This window comes from Hipposideros armiger, unplaced genomic scaffold (genome assembly GCF_001890085.2).
Source record: "Hipposideros armiger isolate ML-2016 unplaced genomic scaffold, ASM189008v1 scaffold_839, whole genome shotgun sequence".
NCBI classification, from domain to species: Eukaryota; Metazoa; Chordata; class Mammalia; order Chiroptera; family Hipposideridae; genus Hipposideros; species Hipposideros armiger.
In genome coordinates, this window is record NW_017732189.1 from 237,961 (window position 1) to 259,011 (window position 21,051).

At 36.7% G+C, this 21,051-nt stretch overlaps 1 protein-coding gene across 1 annotated transcript in view; it reads left to right on the forward strand.

Annotated features, from left to right (window-relative positions):
* Positions 1 to 21,051, forward strand: part of FAM184A (family with sequence similarity 184 member A) — a 133,041-nt gene extending 111,990 nt beyond the window's left edge. The window contains exons 11-17 of the mRNA XM_019629330.1: positions 3,556 to 3,683; positions 5,085 to 5,269; positions 5,715 to 5,861; positions 12,256 to 12,373; positions 14,400 to 14,504; positions 17,639 to 17,874; positions 20,720 to 21,051. Of these exons, the coding sequence (XP_019484875.1) occupies positions 3,556 to 3,683; positions 5,085 to 5,269; positions 5,715 to 5,861; positions 12,256 to 12,373; positions 14,400 to 14,504; positions 17,639 to 17,874; positions 20,720 to 20,801 (1,001 nt within the window). The 3' untranslated portion in view covers positions 20,802 to 21,051. The remainder of the gene's footprint in view (positions 1 to 3,555; positions 3,684 to 5,084; positions 5,270 to 5,714; positions 5,862 to 12,255; positions 12,374 to 14,399; positions 14,505 to 17,638; positions 17,875 to 20,719) is intronic.

The window sequence follows — 21,051 nt, forward strand, 5'->3', positions numbered from 1 at the left end:
GCCCATGTGGGCATTGAATCGGCAACCTTGGTGTTATCAGCACCACGCTCTAACCAACTGAGCTAACCGGCCACCCCCAGATATTTTTTAATGCGATGTTTATCTTTGAGGTGTTCAAATCACTACCCTTTTTATAAGGAGATGAGTTTTGAGGAAAAACTGGATATATGTTTAAAGGGCTTTTTTGTTCGTTTTTTAGTGTCATTCAATAACTCTTCATTTTTACCATTTCATTTTCCTTTTGTTTGTTTTTTCTTTTTTTTTTCAAATTCTCCTAATAGTTTTAATGTATGTTATCACACTGCAGTGGCACATGCTTTCCAATAGAAATTGGGAACAAAATAGGCACCAAAGTATTGTGAATATTATGGACCCCATAGGAAAAGCCATTTGACTCAGTTTATTATTTCTGCTGTTGGTGGGAGTTCTAGGCCAAGTCCTATAGCTTTCTCCTCTTTCTCCCTTAAAAGCCACTGTGATAGCTGGGATGAAAACCATATTAAGTGCAAACATTTATCAAACATTGGTGGAATAGCTATTAAATGCTAGAGACTGCTAATGAAGAAGAAGAAAAAAGACAAACTGCTGCTCTGTCTTTACATTCAAGTAATTTACAGTCAAATGCAGAGGCAGCCTTTGTAAAATTGTAGCCCAAAGGGAGCGCACACTTTCCACAGCTTTGTGAGGAGAGGTAAAAACAGGCCAAGGGGAGGAACTGTTGTCTAGTCCATTGAAACATGATATAAGTACCTCTTTGTTGACAAAAGTACTTTTTGTAATTTTTTTTCAATCAAACCTTTTATTTTGAGATAATTGTAGATTCACATGAGGTTGTAAGAAATAATACAGAGCCATCCTCTGAACCCTTTCGCAGTTTATTCCAGTCTTTCAAAACCATAGTGCATATCACAGCCTGGCTCTGTTAAGACACAGAGTTCCCATTGCCGTGAGGACCCTGTTGCCCATTCACAGCTACACCTGCTTTCCTCTCCTCCCATCTTTAACTCCTGGCAGTCATTAATTTTGTCATTTTAAGAATGTTATACATGGAATCATACAATAAGTAACCTTTGGGATTGGCTTTCTTTCACACAGAGTGATTCTCTGGAGATTGATCCAGGTGGTTGTATCAATGGTTTGTCCCTTTACATTGCTGAGTAATACTCCATGGTGTTGACCTACCACATTTGTTATCCTTCACCCTTTGAAGGATTGTCTGGGTGTTTTCAGTTTTGTGTAAACTAGTTTTCATTTGTCTGGGATAAATGCCCAGGAGTGCACTTGCTGGGTCATATGATAATTATATATTTAGTTTTTTAAGTAACTGCCAAACTGTTTTCCAGAGTGGCTGTACCATTTACATCCCCACTAGCAATCTATGAATGACCCATTTTTTTCACATCCTCCTCAGCATTTGATGTCATTATTTTGTATTTTAGCCATTCCGATAGGAATGTAGTGATATCTCATGGTGAATTTTATTTTGCATTTCCCTAGTGGCAATGATGCTTACCATTTTTTCATGTACTCATCTGCCATCTGTGTATCTTCTAATTGGATTTACTGTTGAATTTTAAGAGTTCTTTATATATTCTAGATACTAGTCCTTTGTCAGGATCTTTCAGGCGTATATTTTACCCCAATTATTCCATTGAAATTACTCTTCCTGAGGTCACCACTGAACTTTGAAACTCCAAATCCAAAAGCGCTCTCAGTAGCTCTCATCTGATTTGCCCTGTTTGCATCATTGGACCCCTTTGACCTTCTTGAATCATGTTCCCCCTCGGTTTCCATGATAATATACTGTTCTCTATTCTTCCCTTTCTGACCTCTACTCTTTAATCTTCTGTTTCCCCCTGTGCATCCATTAAATATTGCTATTTCCCAGGATTCAGTCCTCAGTCTTCTGGTCTGTTTTTTAGTCTTCAGGCTTTTCCTGATTATTGGATTCATATCCATGTCTTCAACTACCATCTATTGTGCTACTGACTCCAAATATGAATTTCAAGACCCTACTTCTTTTCCTGTGAATTAGATTTATATTTCTTACTGCATATTGGACATTCTAACTGATACTCTACATTTGAAACATGAACTCACTGTATCCCTCATGGTCTAAAATGTATTTCTAGCCCTGTACCCACTTTAGTTAATGGTATCACTGTTTACCCAGTTGCCCAAACCAGGAATCTGGAAGGTGCATTCAACCTTTTTCTTTCACTTCTATATCCCATTAGTTACTCGTCTTAAATATTCCCTATATCTGTTTCATTTTCTTTAGTCTTTCTGCCATACTTAGTTTGTGGTCATATTATTTGTCACATGGATTATTACCATAACCTGTCCTCCAAACTCCAGTGAGGTTAATCTTTGTAAGACTCACATCTCACTATGTGACTTCCCGACTTTAAAATCCTTCAGTGATTCCCTATGTCCTTCATCACTGCCTGTCAAGTTTTTCCACTGAAGCCCTTAATACCAGGGAGACTGAACTTATCCCCTACATGGAGGTGTCAGGAGGAGCCTAAATTGACTAGCTACAAGCACAACATTTCTTTGAAGTCTCATGCTTTAGCTTTAAAATTTATATTTACTCACTTATATCTCTTTTATATTAATATAAAAACAATGGTTTTCCCAAAAATCAAGTAAAATTCATGTTTCACAAGAATTTTCACAAGAAAATTCATGTTTCACAAGCTCCCTCAGGCATACTCCACATATAACCGAGTTTGAGAACCGTGAATATAAACATGAAGTAAAATGCGTTTTGTGCTAAAACTTTCTCGGACTTGGCTTCATTTTCTTTCTAGTATATGCTCTGTGGGCTTCTGCCACACCAAACTTCTTATAGCTTGCCAGATATATCAGGTTCTTTCTGCTTTTGCATATGTTATCTCTTCTTCTTGAATGCTCTTCTCTTATCCACTTGGAGAACCCTACTAGTCTTTTAGACTAGTGTGATAATTCCTTTGCGGTAGCAACCTGAGTTTCCCTCTCCTAAGGAATTTGGGTGCACCACTATTGTGCTTTCATTATAACTAATATCATCTCTAGTATCGCTCATAATTCCATGGAAAGATGCTTCCCCCTCTATCAAACAGGGTCATATTTTATTCTCCCTTAATATTGTAGCTGACATTCAATAGATGTGGATTGTATGAAATAATCAGCCTCAAATGCGAATGAAAATTATGACTTCCAAAATGCTAAAAGCATTCACCAGCCAGTGGTTAACATCTTTTAGGGATATTGTGGAAGAATTCTTACCTGGATGAGAAGTTATCTCCAAAATATGTGTTAGGGTACCATTCAACTCTAAAATATTATTCTAATAGTGAACAAGAAGCGTTAAAAATGTTTCATCTCCATTAGCACCTTAATTGCAAACTGAAAACATATATAGAAATACCTTGATCTAGTGGAGTAGCTAAAGATTTTCATGGGCATATACAAGTTTCCTTATTTAGAAAATGATATTCTGTGACTTTCATAATTTTTATCTAAAGATAATATTTTTAAAGTATGCTAAACATTTTTTTCCTTGGACTCTAGCTTCCTTACGCTCAGAACTGAACCATCAACATGCAGCTGCAATTGACTTGTTACGGCATAATCATCATCAAGAACTGGCAGCTGCCCAAATGGAGTTAGAGAGAAGCATAGACATCAGCAGAAGACAGGTAGAGAAGAAGCACGTTCTGTTCTGTGAGGCTTCCTTAAATGTGAAGAGATTGGAATGTTCATAATTTTCTGAAAAATGTTTGTAATAACTAGGATTTTCACTAGTTATTATTTACTATCTATGTTAAAGAGTTTTATTTTTAGAGGGACATAGGTAATTATTCAATGTTTTGGTCATAAAATTAATTTTATTTCATGACCTTTTAATTGAATATTTTGAATTATACTTACATTTTGAGAAAGTGAACAAATATAAATAATACAAAGAGTAAAGACAGAGTACTTACTAAAAAAATAAGACTGCCTACTAGAACTTTCCATGATGTTCTATATCTGTGCTGTCCACTATGGTAGTCCCTAGCCACATGAGCCAAATATGTCTACTGTGACTGAGGACCTGAATTTTCAATTTTACCCAATTTTAATTAATTTGAATTTAAAAGTCATATTAGAGAGCATAACTATAGAAGTAGAAGATTCTCAAGAAGAAAAAAGATAACTTATATTACCATATCACTGTAGCACAGCTGCTATTTATGCTTTTTGAATTTTGTTCTTTGGCCGAGTATACTTCCTTTGATTAGATAATTCGTGATTTTGAATGTATGTATGTCTGGATGTGTGGATTTTTAGAAAGTACAATGAAAACTAGTATTTGTTTATTGGACTTAAGACTTTTACTTTGTAAGTCTTCAACTATGTTAAATGATCAGCCCAAATTTTCTTTTCATTACTAGGAAATTATAAATGAGCTACCTTATAACCACGGAGGGAAGTTATATTCTCTTCAAGTAAACTGACGTTGAAATTGACAATGTTAGGCCTGCAGAACTTGTAGAAAACAGTGACTTCCAAGAAAACAGAAGGGAGTTTAACTTTGAGACAAGATAACCACTAGACAAACAGACAAAGTCTGCCTTGTAAGCTGTGTGTGTGTGTGTGTGTGTGTGTGTGTGTGTGTGTGTGTGTGTGTGTGGTGGAATGACCTCCATAGATGTGGGTCCTTTTTAGTTTGAAGGACAGTGGTGCCAGACTTTTGCCACAAGACCATATAACTTCGTGAGTATGTGAGAGCCCCTCAGCTCTGCCATTGATTGTAAACTATCCTTGGACACATCATCTTTTGGGTATTGGTTTCCTGATCTGTAAAATGAAGGAGATGTGCTTTTATAGCATTTTGGGCCTTGTAGCTTTGACATTATTGAAGCTGTATCCATAAACACACTTCTTACGCATATGGAAAAAGAAGAGGCCTTGAGGTTTTTGCATTTCAGCAGTTTGCTTTTGAACAATGTCAGATTTGTTATATTTTGACATTCCAATATGTCATTTTCTTTCCCTCAGATAAGCACAGAAAGCAAATATGTAGAAAACTTTTAAGAATTATTTATCTTTTGCAGAGTAAGGAGCACATGAACAGAACAACAGATCTACAAGAGGAATTAAGGCACAGAGAGCTTCACATTTCTGATTTGGATAAGGAGGTACAGCACCTTCATGAAAATATAAGTGCCCTAACCAAAGAATTGGAATTTAAGGGGAAAGAAATTCTCAGAATACGAAGTGACTCTAACCAACAAATGAGGTATGCCATTAATTAAAACAGAAGGAATTTGCCGTGTTACCTGAGAGACTTTTGTGATGGTACTTAGCAATACATGCCTATTTTGATGACTAGACTGCCTTCTAGTAAGATATTGAAGACCATTTTTGACTTTTATTTGTTGACTACATGGTAATCTAGAACGTAGATGAAATGTTTGTATTTTGAATGATGTATATGTATTCATTCACTTTGGAAATTGTATAAAATTAACTAAAATCTTTTAAAAATGTTATTTTAAAAAGCATTAAAGGAGACAACTTTAGCAAGCTGGAAGATTAGAGCAAAGTAACTTACTTAAGCTGTTTCCATTAATTTTCTGTATATTATATTTTACCTAAAACCATTTCAAATCTGGTAGAATATAGAAAGTTTTGAAAGCTTGGTTTTGGAATAACATTTTCTTAACTAAAAATAAATTAAACAGGTTGCATGAACAAGATTTAAACAAGAGACTTGAAAAAGAGTTGGATGTCATGACAGCAGACCACCTCAGAGAGAAAAATATCATGCGGGCAGATTTTAATAAGACTAACGAGCTACTCCAGGAAATAAATGCGGCTTTACAAGTGTCGTAAGTCACATTATATTAAAGAAAATTCATATGCGGATAATATACTCAGGAGCACTGTGTCTAACCTCAGATTAGCTACTCTTTTGAACTAATTAAATGATACTTTAAAAAGAAAACCTAAGTGCCTATTACAGATGCTAACTGTAGTCTGATATGTTCTTAAATTAGGATAAGTCAGTTGATTGACTGTTTCATCGGCTCTTACTCCTCCAGTTCTCCCAGGACAAATACTTCTCTAATGACTGTCCCTCAGGAACGTGAACTGTCATGACATGGTGTCATGACATGAACACTCAAAAGATGTCCATTAGATAATATGAAGTAAAAAGAGCATATTGTGACCAGTAGGTCACACTAATACATATTTTACAAAAATATCAAAAGATCTTAAAAAAACAAATATTAATGATTGTTGTTCTCTCTCAGGAGTGGATTAGGGAGGTATTGGGCATAGTGAAGAGCAAAGACTTCCTTTTAATTTTATATACTCTACTTAGATATTCTTTGAATTCTGTAACAAGCATTTGTTTTATGATTTTAAAAATCAATAAAGGTAAAATATCACCAATCAACTTATTGGTCATACATATTAATTCAAATATTGTTAAAACAGATTTCTAATGATTGCTTAATGTTTTTAAAAAGTACCTCTCTTTCCTAAACTGCTGGAGCCAATGTAACTAGCATTCACTTCACTTCTGAGGGCCCAAACCCTGGTTCAACTTAAGTTATTTCAGAATCAAACTACTCTAAGCTGCTATAGGTAGTTTATGCAGTCTCTCCTCTTTCAATCAATTAAAAAGGCTCCATGAAAGATATATAATTGTCTCCACATACTTCTGTAAAGTCAAAATAGTGACTATCCCATTACCCTCAGTCTCAAACTTAAACTCTTAGCTCTAGTGAGCCTTATCCGGCCTGGTCCATAGCCACCCTCCTTCCATGTCTGCGCATTTGTGTCAGCCACACTGACCTTAGTTTCCTTCTAAGATTCTCCTGTATTGTCCTCTACAATGTAGAATAACCTCCTATGCCATTACTACCTAATTACCTTTCCCCGGTCTAAAAATCATCTTTTCACATTTCACCCATTTCACCAATTAAGCCTCACAGTAAATAACGTTACATATGTAACATATATTCACATTCACTTAAACTGGAACAAAAAATAGATCCCCAGTCCTTAGCATTTACGTTAGTGGCCTCTGAGGTGAGGTGCTCTAATGGACATATACGGAATTTTTACATTAGTAAGCACTCAATGAATGTTTATATCATGAATAAATTTTTTGAGGATTCTCTATATTTACCACTTCATGAAATGAGATCATTTCTCCAGTCACAGTCATTTTTCTTGTTTGTTGTTATTTTAAATCCTTCTGAGCCACAGTAAGAGCTCAGATATCTGCCTGGTAGAAGAGCACATAACATCAGGCATTTTGCAATAATGAGTTACCCTAAACTCTAATGTCTTGCCTTTCCCTTCTCCTGGCCTCAGTATTATTCATCAGGCAGAGGCTGAAATCCTGGCACCCCCCACTTCATGCCCTAGAAAAACATGCTTACAAAAAGAAGAATCTCTGTCTGTCCCGTGTCCTGTCTCCTTAGGAATGTTAATTTACAAGGAGTAAAGGTTATGTCTTTGTTTTCACTTTATTCTGTTTTATATGGTTTTGTTCATGATGGATTTTCAGTAGATAGTAAATACTAACTTAGTTTTTCTGTATTATGATCATTTTTAATAAGTAAAGAATTAGTGTCACTCATAAGTTAAATAATTTATCACTTTTCTAGATCTACCATTTGTTTTATGCTTCAACTAGGTTCATGCTAACCAGTCATATTTCTTTTTTATCAGAAACCTGCTGCCATCATATAATTAGCCTCTAGCTTTAGGTATTTACTCTTTTAGTTAAAAATACACAATGTATTTTAGACCAGCACCGTCCAGTAGATTTTTCTGTGGTAATGAAGCTGTCTTGCATTTGCTCTGTCTTGTACAGTAGCTAATAGGCCACAGTGAATGTTGACCACTTGAACTGTGACTAGTGAGATCAAGGAATTGAATTTTTTTTTTTTTTTTTTTAGCTGAGCCATTCTGCCACCTGTTGGCAGCTCAGCGGCAGTTCAGCTAGGGCTGGGAATTGAACTACTGTTGCTCAGAGCTCACACTCTTGAGCGAGCTCTTAACCAACTGAGCTACTCGGCTGGCCCAAGGAATTGAATTTTTAACTTCATTTAATTTTAATTAATTTGAATGCAAATACCCACCTGTGGGCTAGTAACTACCATGTTGGGAAACACTGTTGTAGACTATTGGATGTTTCTGACTCACATTCTTAAATGCAGCCAGCTTCCATCTGCTGACCGGTTTGGATTTAGACAGAAGGGGTGGTTGAGTAGGGAGAGTCCATTCCAGCTTTAGGAGTGAAGAGCTACGAGAACAACATATGCACTATTCCCAGCCTTTTCCAAAAGACTAAGGGTGCGCTGTTGAAGTTCCTCATCAACTTTATGCTGGCCTGAAAGTTTCAAAATCAGAAAACCCCTGTGGATTTTGGAAGTAGGGGGTCATGGAGGGATAGAGGCACCTGGGTCAGCCTGCCAGGCTGAAGCTGGAGCCATGGGGCCTCGGGAGCAGCCGGAAGCCTCTTTCTTCTGTTCCTGCCCCTAACCCTTTGGACTCCAGGGAAGAGGGGACAACAGATTTAGAGGATGGGAAATTACCCTCTAAACATTGTAGAAATGGTGGTAAGAGTTCTGTATCTCTTACAGAATGATTACTAGAAATCCTGTTCTCTAGTGCTGGGTATTAAAGTCTTAGATTTTCAGACAGTGTATAGATGTATTTTTATTTTCTTGAGTGATATAGTATCTTAGTAAAATTCCTGTACTAATAAAAATGTCATGGTTTTTGTTTGTTTTAGAAACAAATGAGAGAATGAGCTGTTTTAAATAATTTGTTTTAGCTCAGTGTAAACATACTCTAGAACTTGGGGCAGATCTTTACTGTGCAAAAAAGGTGATTCAACGACTATTGATTGTGTAGGTCTACTCTACCTTAACTTCTCACTGTACTGAAGCAGAAAGATAATTTCTTCTTGGGGAAATACTGAGTTCCTGTGCATGGTCTTTAAGTGGGTCAGTGATCCCTAATTGCAAAGAAGCCTCACCACACCAGAATTACTTATTCTTTAAAAGCTGTTTGAGTTCTTTTATCTCTAATAGTTATTTTGTTGTTGTTGTCATTTGATTTTTAAATGACCATTCAGGTTATTTCCATAAACTTTGTGAGAGAAGGATGTAGTAGTCCTATCGTCACAAGTCATCTGTGTCTGAAATTTATGGGAAAAGAAAAGTTTGACATTAAACTTCTTCAGTTACTACATCTCCTTTCCTTCAGGCTGTAGAGATGGGTGGTATAATAGAGTTCTTTCATCTTTATACAGTTGTAATTCTAAAGTGTGTGTGCCTAATAATACTATTGTTTGGCTCTAAACTCCCAATGTACTGATTTTTTAGTCAATTATTTATTTTAAAAAACAGCATGGGAGGACTATCAACTTGGAAACTTTATTTATTTATTTGTTTTTTAGCTGAGCCATCCTGCCACCTGTTGGCAGCTCAGCAGCAGCTCTGCTCAGGCCGTGAATTGAACCAGTGACCCTGTTGCTTAGAGCTCGCACTCTTGAGTGAGCTCTTAACCAACTGAGCCACTCGGCCGACCTGGAAACTTTTAAAAACAGTTTTATACAGCTTTTTAGCCATTTATATTTTAGGTTTGTGTTGTCCATGAACCGTAGACATTGACCTATATATTCTCAGAGCCAAAAAAATCAGGGCATGTATGCCTGGGGAGAGCCCAACAGTGACTGTAATTGGTAATATTATGTAGTCTACTTCTGTCTGTTCTCTCTCTTTTCATTATTTTTAATAGGAGTCAATATTTTGAGTAAAAGGTATATGCACTTGTGTGGTTCCCTTAAGGCAGTGTGTTTCCTAGGCTTCAATCATTCCCATAAAACCTTTAGAAATTTGGTCATTTCTGGCTATCTATGATGTTATTTTCTTAATGTATTTAATTAACTAATTTTAGCTTAAAAATTAACAGGAAAACTCAATTATCGCTACAGTAAAACCATTATCACTACGGAAAAATTGTATCCATTACTCTAAATAGAGGCTAACTATAGTTATATAAATGTAAGTTCTGTGAAAATAAAACAAAGTTGCTCGATTCTAGCTGGCCTTGATGTTCACGGCCTGCCTGAGTGTTGTGAAATAGAGTAAGAAGCATATGTTATGAAGGCTATTTAAGATATAAAGGATCAACCAGACTTTCTCCTTTTAATGATAAGAAAGATTAAAGGAGACCAAACTAAAATTCATCTCCTGTATCTCCAGTCGTTCACACCTAGTCTTTGGGAAGCAATGCTGGCTTACATTGCTGCATTGAGGCAACTGAAGAAAGGTAAAATGTTGAGTAGTGTTGGCTTGAGGTGGATATGGGGATTTAATACCAAGTGTTCTTCCTATTAGAATTTCAAAAGACTAATAATTCTGGAAATAAATTTGCATGTTAAGTCTATGTCATATTACCTACTTGTTTTCTCCGTTAATGCTTTCCTATTTGTGTTTATATGGATTCTGTTTCTCCAATTTATTATTTTTCCCTTTAATATCCAGGTATCTTTCATTAAATTTTCTTAGTGATGTAAAGATGTTTTGTGGAGAAGATTGATAATAATTTCGTAGGTTAAGAAGGTTTAAGCTAAATGAAGACATACTAGAAGTTAGGTTCAGAGCAGACTTTTATTATGCAGAAAGGTGGTTCAATGATTGTAACTGACTGTTTTAGACTCACTTTCCCATAATTTCTTATTTTACTAGAACGAAAGGTAGATATAAGTGTTAGATAAGGTTTTCAATTTCGTTTTTTAGCAACCATTAACAACCAAGTATTCTTGGTCAGCAGGAAGCAGTTAAAAATCTTGCCCCTTGCTTTTAATGGTAAAGTATTCTAGTGACATCTTGTGGCTACTCCGATGTTAAACCCAAATGCCTTTCTCCTTGACTAGATCAGTTTCTCAGGCTTCTTAAAACCTTTGCCCATAAAAGGCTATATTGTGACAAAGTGCAAGATCACTTTATGTGAGCTCAGTGATAACATTTTTCACTCGTTCTACATTGTCACAAAAGAAAAAAAGTGAGGACAGTGAAACTAACCTCACTCTGAACTATGTCCCAACTGATCTTGAAAGTCACTTCCTAACCCCACATTCCTCACCTCCCCACCCTCAGATTAGAACTTCAGTCGTGGGGCAGGGTAGGGAGCCAAACATGTTATCTCCAAATCTTTTGCTTGGGCTGAGTTAGTGGAGTTGTTTACTAAAATTACTAAAATAGAGAGATTCCTGTACCCCTCTGGGATCAGGGGCCAGGTATGGGTCACTGATTCTTAAAAGATAGATGATCTACAAGCTACTCAATATTTGTTGAGTGAATACATTTTTCTGTAAATCGTCATTAACCATAATTTTATTAAATTTATGTTCTATTCTTTTTATTCAGAAAATAGTGTGATTTTTTAATTTCCCAATTATTTAAATTTTCTAAAATGAAAGTGCTTTTTTTTCAAACTAAGCCAGCAGTTTCCATTTATATCCTCTTAACTCTACCTTGTTCTGTATTTTTAGACTCTTCAGGGTCCATGTCCCCTCTGCTCATAAAACATACCCTCTACTCTTAGAGTCTTCAGTGGCATTCAGTCCTATTACCTTCTCGTTGCATTCAAGGCAGATAGGCCTAGAAGGAACTATAAGTCTTCTCTTACCTGATGAACCTTTTTGACAGTTTATATGCTTTAGCTGATAATGTACAATTTTTAAACTGAATTTCTCATCAAATAGGAAAGAATGATGCCATATATGTGTGCTTTGTTTCCCTTTCCTCTGTATTTTTTCTAGTCCCTTTTATATATGTTACCAAGCCTTATGTCATAACACAATATTGTATTTGTGATAAGTTCTCCTAATAGTAAGCCTACACTTCCAGCAGCAAACCTGCATTTGCTAGGTTAGTATCTATCATTCAGCATATCATTTCTTCTACAGAGCTTACCTCATCTTGTCCCCATATACCCTTGGAGTGGCATAAAATGAATGAATTATTCGAAAAGTAACCTGCAAAGCCTTTAATTAGATCATCTACCCCTGGAAAGCCTTTAATAACACTATAGCTCTTGAGACAGTCATGTCCTTATGCTCAAAAGTTTTAAGGAAAAAGTGTGGTTTTAAGTTTATGTGTATATTCAACTGAACTAATATGAAAAAGTAGGTATTACAAACAATGTGTCTGAGTCATATTAATGAGCTAAAGATTTTCTTGTTTTTAGACTAGAAGAAATGGAAGAAAAATATCTAATGAGAGAATCAAAACCAGAAGATATACAGATGATTACAGAATTAAAAGCCATGCTTACAGAAAGAGACCAGGTCATAAAGAAACTAATTGTAAGATATTTTGTTTTTGGTGTGACCATGTAGTAATCAATAGGCTGTTGATTGAGAAAACATGGGGGAATATTTTTAAGTAATGCTAAACAAAAATTGAAAGTATAAAATACGTGCATTGTGATAGAAAGTTTATTAAAATGTCATGAATGAGGGTAAGAAATAGTAATTTTAAAGTTTAAATTGGTATTAAGGAGATTGTGTCTTCTTTCAGTATTTTTAGTACATATCAAATGTGTAGTAATATGTCATTGCCAGGGTAGAGTGAATATACTGTTGAAGTGTGTGCATTGTACATGTAGGATTAGAATTGGATAGGAAAGAACAGCTACCACACGCCTGTGTTAGACTGCATTGTACACTTCCAGGTTAGTCAAGTTAATTCCTGAAGTGTGTTCCACCAAACCCTGATCCCAGGAGACGCCCATGGAAAAACGGTTCCCTAAGGTACAGGGAACCCCTAAGAAAAGCTATGAGCTCCCTTGGAGAGTCTCAGTCCACACTGGTGTTCGGGGTTCTGAGAAGTCCATCAGGGGAGAAAATACAGATTCAACAACACACTGCTTTCATTAAAGCCATTAGTCTTTAAGACTAAAAAATACACAAATGTTTTAAAATTCATAAAACATTTCAGTCTTCTAAAATTATATGTACTGATCAGTCATGAAAATATTGCTTTTTGCTGCCACTAACAAACAACAAATACTTCAGAGTAAAACTAGAAAAGAACACTAATCATATGTGCTCATTGATCCCTTCAACTAAAAACTTTGGACATGAGCATGCAAAGAAAGCCAAAGAACAGTTATTTGTGAAGTCCTTTTTCCTTAACAGATCCCGTTTAGCATTTAGGAAAGCCAGTCTGTTGTCTGGGGCTAGTTCCTGCCAAAATTAACAGGTAGTTGCCTGTGGTTCTTAGATGAACCCAGAAGCATGCATTGGAAAGATAGAGCACACGCTGCTTCAAGCCACTAATCACCCAGTTCTCCAAGCATTATCAGCATGAGCACAAGACTCAGATTGTTCTCTCTCATAGCAGTGATGATTCATGATGATTCTCTAATAGATTCGTGGACACTTACCTTACATTCTACACATGCAATTAGCAAATGTATTAAGTGTATTTCATCTATGGTCCATAGAAATAGCTAGTTCTTACTGATTTTCTAGTTCTCACTGAACAGGTATTATGGATATAATTGTATTTTTTCCTCACTACACGTAGGTATTAGACTTCAAAGAGTAAAGTAATTTTCCACTAGCAACACAGCTAGTCAGCAACAGGGCCAGGAATCTAGCCACGTGTTGTCCTACACTTCCCACTGTACCCCGACTCTGTGGACTTTGAGACACTAAGGCCAAGGTTAATGATGCAGATGACAGTCAGTGGTAACTCAGAGGAGAATGAAGAATCTAGTTCTACAAGAGCACATCCCTGCATTTCACTCACTGGTCCATTTACTTAGGTTTACTTCCTACAGCCTGGTTTTCAATTAGCACATGCTGTTGGAGAAGCCAAAGGGTTTTCTCTACATGGACCATTCGCTTTTTCTCTGTTCTGTGATTACCACTGCTGTAATACATCAGTGTCTCAGAGAGGAGATTAGACAGGATCAAATATAGTTCCACTGCTCAGAAATAATGCCAAATCCTAATGTCATCTTCATGAATGGAAACAACTCAGCCATGCACACAGCTCCATAAATGCAGGTTAAACCTGCTCAAACTGCACATTCAGCCCTTTGGAGCAGCGAGAAAACCAAATAAAACATTTAGTTCCACTCTTGGAGGAAAAAGGTATTAAAAGGTAGAGAAGAATCCCGTACTATAGGGTTTGGAAGGTGTTGAAAACTTACCTACCATCAGTCTTTAAGACACTGGCAAGCAAGTCTAGAAATCTTTGCTCAAGATATAAATCTTCATTCGGGTTTTATATTAAATTTTGAATGAAATGGCATTTATACAATGAAGTTTTTAAATATTCAATAGAAAATGTTTAAGAGATGTTTATAATTCTTTTGCATAGGAGGATAATAAATTTTATCAGCTGGAATTAGTCAATCGAGAAACAAACTTCAACAAAGTGTTTAATTCAAGTCCTACTGTTGGTGTTATTAATCCATTGACTAAGGTATGTGATGTAAACAATGTAACCTAGGAATATAGTTTGAAACTCGATTAAAATTTTTATAAAATATTTAGAGCAGCATAGGCTAAAGCTTCCAAAAATGTTTTCTTAAATTTAATAATCTTAGGATTAAATATGAAATCTTTATGTATTCATTTTCAAAATGAGATGTTAATAATATTTATTTGTTGATAATTCATACTCCTTAAAATGATATTTATATTATAATATAAAACCTTGGTGCTACCATTTTGTTTTTCATATTTGTAAAGAAAACTAACTTGGAAATCTCTTCAACATAATTTCTTGTCATTTCCTTAGTGTTCATTATCCTCTATAGCAGCGGTTCTCAACCTTCCTAATGACGAGTGACCCCTTAATACAGTTCCTCATGTTGTGATGACCCCCAACCATAAAATTATTTTCATTGCTACTCTATAACTGTAATTTTGCTACTGTATGAATCGTAATGTAAATATCTTTTTGTTTTCTGATGGTCTTAGGCGACCCCTGTGAAAGGGTCGTTTGACCCCCAAAGAGGTCGCAACCTACAGGTTGAGAACCGCTGCTCTATGGGGTCTTGAAAGGCACTCTAGCCCTGTGTACCCAGCAGCTCTCCCTAACTTACAGCCCGCCTTGTGTTGGGCATGTATTACTTCTTACCAGCTGTCAGAGAAGGGCTTTACTTCTCTCAGTCTTATGACCTTTTCTTAATTAAAATTGACCATGACCTATTCTGATACTTCTCTTAGAGATGGAAGAGCCTTGTAGACAAATGAAATGTACATGCTAAGTTTTACACATCTCTGTACCCCAGCTTTCTATGGCTTCATCATAGTGCTTTGGGTATAGTAGGTATTCAATAAATATTTATTTGTTCAGTTGTAAAATTTCAGCACATTTTGTGTAAGCCACCAAAATTATTCTAGTGAATAAAGCAAGTAATAAAGAATAAACAATTATGGGGTGACATACATTTGGGCAGAAATCAGTAGTAGAAATAAAAGTGCTAGCGTTAAAGCTATTTTTTAAATTCATATTTTATTATCATATCATGCCTAATTTTAATTAGGCCCTTAGCCAGAAATTTTTGCTTTAAAAGGTCATAAAACTTCTTTCTCTGTTAAGAACGCAGATTCTGTCCTTCCTTCACAAGTTAAAGTGCTCCAAACTTTAAACTTAAATCTTTTGTAAACTAGAATGACTGAAGTAGGGAGCTCTATAGCTGTATCTCCAGAGCCCAACATACTGCTGGGCACATGGAAGGCTCTCAATAAATAACTGGTGAATGAATGAATACAGTTAGTTTTAATTTTTATGTTTATAATTTAGGGTGAAATAAACTTTTAAAGAGTTGTTAAAACAAGATATACTAGAAATATTTTCCTTTTATTTATTATTTTATTGAAATTACATTTTTAGCTACAAAACCATTACTGTGGAATTTTGCCACTGATACTTTTAATTTCTTAAAATAGAAACTTTAAGTATGTTTAATTATGCCCTCTGTGACTAGAACAAGAAAATCCATAAGGTACATCTCTGTAAGAACTTTCAAATACTTTTGACTCCTGCTAGTGATTTCGATTTTCACAAGTAGTTCTGAAGAAGACATTATTCTTCCTTTCTTTTTCAGTTATGCTAAAATAGGCTTCTTGTCAGAGACTCCATGATTAAGAGAATATGACATTGAGGACAATGTCTAGATAATGAGATCATTACAAGTAAAGGAAAAAAGGGCTGTCTTGTCTATTAATGGTATTTTTTGCCAACTTCTGGAGTCATGTTGCAAAAAAACAAAAAGCCCATAAATTTAGTTGGTATACATTTAATTAGTAAAATATTGAAATATTCAAAATATTTTACATGGTAATTTATTTTTTTTAAAGATTTGTATTGGGGAATTGGGGGATGGGAACAGCGCTGGGGAATTGGGGGAAGGAGAACAGACAAGTTGCTGTCATTTTCTTCAGTCTAGTTGTGGAGGACGTTGCTTCACTGGCCCAAGTTGGCACCATCATTGCGCTCTTCCCGGGCGAGGCAGATCAGTCGCCGGCTTACGGCCGCTCACTTGGCTGCTGGCCACTCACGCAGGCTGCTGGCTACACACGGTAGCCCATGGCAACCCACTGCCACAGTGGCTGCAGCCTACGCCGTCGCCGGCGACTCACGGCAGCCCAGCTCCAGGTTGAGCTGTTGTTCAGCATCTTAGCTGTGGAGGGCAGTGTCACTGGCCCTCATATGTGGGATCCGAACCGGGGCCCTCTGGCGTCCCAAGCCAGTTCTTAACCATCGCGCCACTCGGCTGGCCCTACATGGTAATTTTTATTCTGCATAATAAGATGATGCTCATTGATTCTGGAGGTGTGAATAACATAGAGACTAAAGTTAATTTACAAACTGACAGATTTTGATAATCTGCAATTGTGTTCTGTTTTTCATGTTAATTTTAAAGAACAATTAAAAAATAACATTGATTTGTTTTACCTTCAAATTTTTTTAAAAGACTGTGAGCCAATTAATGATACTCCCAATTAGTTGGAAAATGAGACTTAATTATGCCAATTTAATTTTCTCCCTTCAGAAAGATGGTGCGGTGAATTTAAAACCAAATTATTTCTCTTAAGTCAGCTGTAGATCTTAAATAGATTTATGAGATTTGTTTTAAACTACATTGCCAAGTATTTTCTCATTCCTTTTTTTTTCCAGGCAAGGACTGCTTCCCTTTGACAGATGGCTAAGGATCACGGACCTCTCTTTTAAAATTATGTTTAACTTTACATCTTCTCCTAATTTTAGCCTAAATGTATTTAACTTAGTGGTATAGGCAACATCTACTCCCCCCGCCCCTTTCCCCTTTTCCTCCCAGGATTCTTTACCCCTTGGCATTCTTTCTACCTCCTCTTGCCTCCCCATGAGCCATTCCTAAATGTTTCTTCCTCATTCTTTCTGACCTAGCAGCATGTCTGTCTATGAGGATTCCATGCAGATAAAGAACACCTCCAAGGATCCCCAGACCACATTTTGGGTAACACTGGTTCATTTTAACATCCCAAATTAACATAAAACTTCGAAAATTTTCTCACGCCAAATTTATATCTTCTGCTATTCCTATTTTTTCATTTGTCCTTGTGCAGGGACTGTCCTCACATGTTTTATTTTTAATGCAGCAAAAGAAGAAGAATGATAAATCACCAACAAGCAGGTTTGTAAGTGTTCCCAATCTAAGTGCTCTGGAATCTGGTGGAGTGGGCAATGGACATCCTAACCGCCTGGATCCCATTCCTAATTCTCCAGTCCATGACATTGAGTTCAACAGCAGCAAACCACTTCCACAGCCAGTGCCACCCAAAGAGGCCAAGATGTTTTTGAGGTGAGCCCCGTCTCACCAGTGATTCTCTTTTTTTCTTTTCTTTTTTAACTCCATAAATTTACCGTCTTACATTGCAGAAATGTAATTTAAGAACAGCCTAGGAAAATAAATATTACTGTGAAATATTTTCAAAATATATTTATCATCTCTCTAGAGAACTCCTTTTTTGACTCTTACAAAGACTTTTCTAATTTGTTAGTCAATTTTCTAAATGCTTAAAGAGGTGCTAATGTAATTCATATGCTTAGAATTTTAATATTTATGGATTGTTGCTTCATTTTCAGTATTGTCACTAATTTTTCATTAATAATACATCCTTAACACAGAAATTGAAATTTTTTTTTTTATTATGTAGCTATTGTTTCTATTTCTTCTGTTATATGTTTACCAGGCTTATTTATAAAAATATGTTTATTGCCAAAATAAAAAGTACGTAAGTTCTGGAAACTTAATGATATACATAGGCAACAAATAAATTTATTATTATTATTATTATTATTATCTGAGCCATCCTGCCACCTGTTGGCAGCTCAGCAGCAGCTCAGCTCAGGCGGGACTCGAACTGCTGTTGCTCAGAGCTCAAACTCTTGAGCGAGCTCTTAACCAACTGAGCCACTCGGCTGGCCCCGCAACAAATAAATTTAGAAAAAATAAATAATTTTTATAATTGACATTCCAATTTTAAGTTATCTCAGACTTGTTAATTAAGTGTATTATTAACAAATAAAGTTTGAATGAAATCCAGTTTTTTACCTATCAAATAGTCAGAAAGTACTATCATTTCATGCTTACTATTACTAATTTTACTAACTCTCAGCAGTGTCAGTACTACCGTATTTGCCGGCGTATAAGACGATTTTTTGGCCCTGAAAAATATGCCTCCAAGTGGGGGGTCGTCTTATACGCCAGGTACACTTCAGATAGACTGCCCATAGTGCTTGCCCCGTGCCATAGTGGCCTCCCGATGCCCGCCCACTTCATTCCACATACCGTTCAGGCATCAGCAGCGCTGCTGGGTGTATGCTCGGCTGTTATGCGATTTTGCTGTTATGCGATTTTACCACACTCGCAAAATCGCACACAGCCGACCATACACCCAGTATAATAGCACAAAATCGCGAATCGCGATACCATACTGGGTGGATGGTCGGCTGTGTGCGATTTTGCGAGTGTGGTAAATTCGGGTTACCGTATATTTCTTTACATATGCATTGAAGATTCGCGATTTTGCGCTATCATGGTGCCTGTTAGAATGTTGAAGAGCTCGCACTTGCGCACTAGTGAGGTCCCAGGGAGATGCTGATGCAAGGGTGGACCAGACTGCTATAGTGACAGGGCGGGCAAACAGGGAGCAGGGACCAATCAAATCAGGCTTTGTATACAGCCAACAGCCAACCACAATACTGCACCATTGTACAGTACAGCATAGAAAATGTCGACCAGTCAAACCCCTATCATCCCTATCATGGCACCAGCCAAAAGAAAGAAGTATGATGCAAATTTTAAACTGAAAGTTATAAACTTTGCTAAGGAAAATAATAATTGTGCTGCTGCAAGACAATATGGAGTAACAGAAAAGATGGTTCGGGACTGGAAATCAAATGAGAAAGCATTAAAGAGTATGCCAAGGGGTAAGTGTGCATTAAGAAGAGGCACCCCACACTGGCCAGAACTCGAAAAACATGTAGCAGACATGGTGGCTCAACATCGCCAAAACGGTTATGTGGTGACACGAAATACAATACGCTTGTTTGCACTTCAGTGGGCCAAATCAAATCTGATATTGTTTTACCTTTTATTTGGTGTGTGGAAGGTGTGCGGAAGAGGGGGTAGTCTTATACGGCGAGTATATAACAAACTCTGTATTTTGAGTGGAAATGTTAGGGGGTCGTCTTATACGCCCAGTCGTCTTATACGCCAGCAAATACGGTAATAGTCTTATAGGTAGACTATCTTTTTCTAGGTTAAGTGATTAATGACATAGTTAATGACTAATGATTTTAAATAGAAAAAAATAACAAGAATGAGAAATAGTCAAGTACACCCTTGACTGTGTGTCCTGCTAAACATTTTGTGTTGCTTATTTCCCTTGTGCATGGGTATGTTCAGGTATCAGTAAGATGCATGTGCATGAGCCCAAGGAACATGACTACTGGACTTTCCATTACACATTGTTGCGTGCCTTGTAATTTCCCCCTGAGACGGTAGGGATTCTTTTATTTTCTCAACTAGTCCAAAGAATCTGTAGTTAGACTTAAGATAAGTATAAACTATACAGTTAGACTAGGATAAGTGTAAACTATGTAACTTTGAAGATGAAGGGGAAAATGACTTTTTAATGCACTCGTTTTCCCCTAGAGTATTTGCTTATGAAATTATGAAAGTTTAATATAATTTATAGTACAAATACTATACCATGGTTTAGTTACTTTAGTTACACGTAAGGACACATCTGTAAGAATCAAGTGCTTGTGTCAGATTCTGAAATTTGAATTAACTAAGAGAAAAGGTGCTGAGGGGACTGTTATCTTGTTCTCTTGCTTCCCATCATTCCTCCCAAATTCTTTTATTTAAGGAAGGTGACATCATTTTCCTCAACTTTTTGATTTTTGTTTTTTGTATTTGTCGTGATGTGGCTCCTCCTTAAATGACGTCACCTGAGCTATGATCCAATCGCCTGGAGTGAGGGTCCCAATCTGGTGTAGTGGAAGTAGCCAATCTTTAGCACACACTAAAGACACAGGGAACCACTGTGGTCATCTACGCTGATGTTTTATGTGCCTTCCCCCTCATTTGGCAAAACAACTGAATGCTGGGTCCCATGTCTCTCTCTCTATGAATCCAGCCCTCCTCCGAGTGAAGCCTCCCCCATGGCCTCTCCGGATCGCCAGCGCCAGGAGTGGTTTGCCCGGTACTTCACATTCTGAAAGAACGGTGTTGGCACAGCTCTGTGTGGACTGTAACTGAGAGCATGACCCTCCAGATGGTTATGTGTGCAGGCTTTCCTGTGGCCAACACTGTGAATGAGAAAGCACTTGTCGCTCCAATTTGAAAATGCACTGTATTTCCTGTGATATTTATTGGAATCACTCTATAAGGTACTACCGGGGGTGCCAAAAACAATGTATACACATTTTAAGAGATGTTATCTATGCTCAAGCAGTAGTTTGCTGGAAT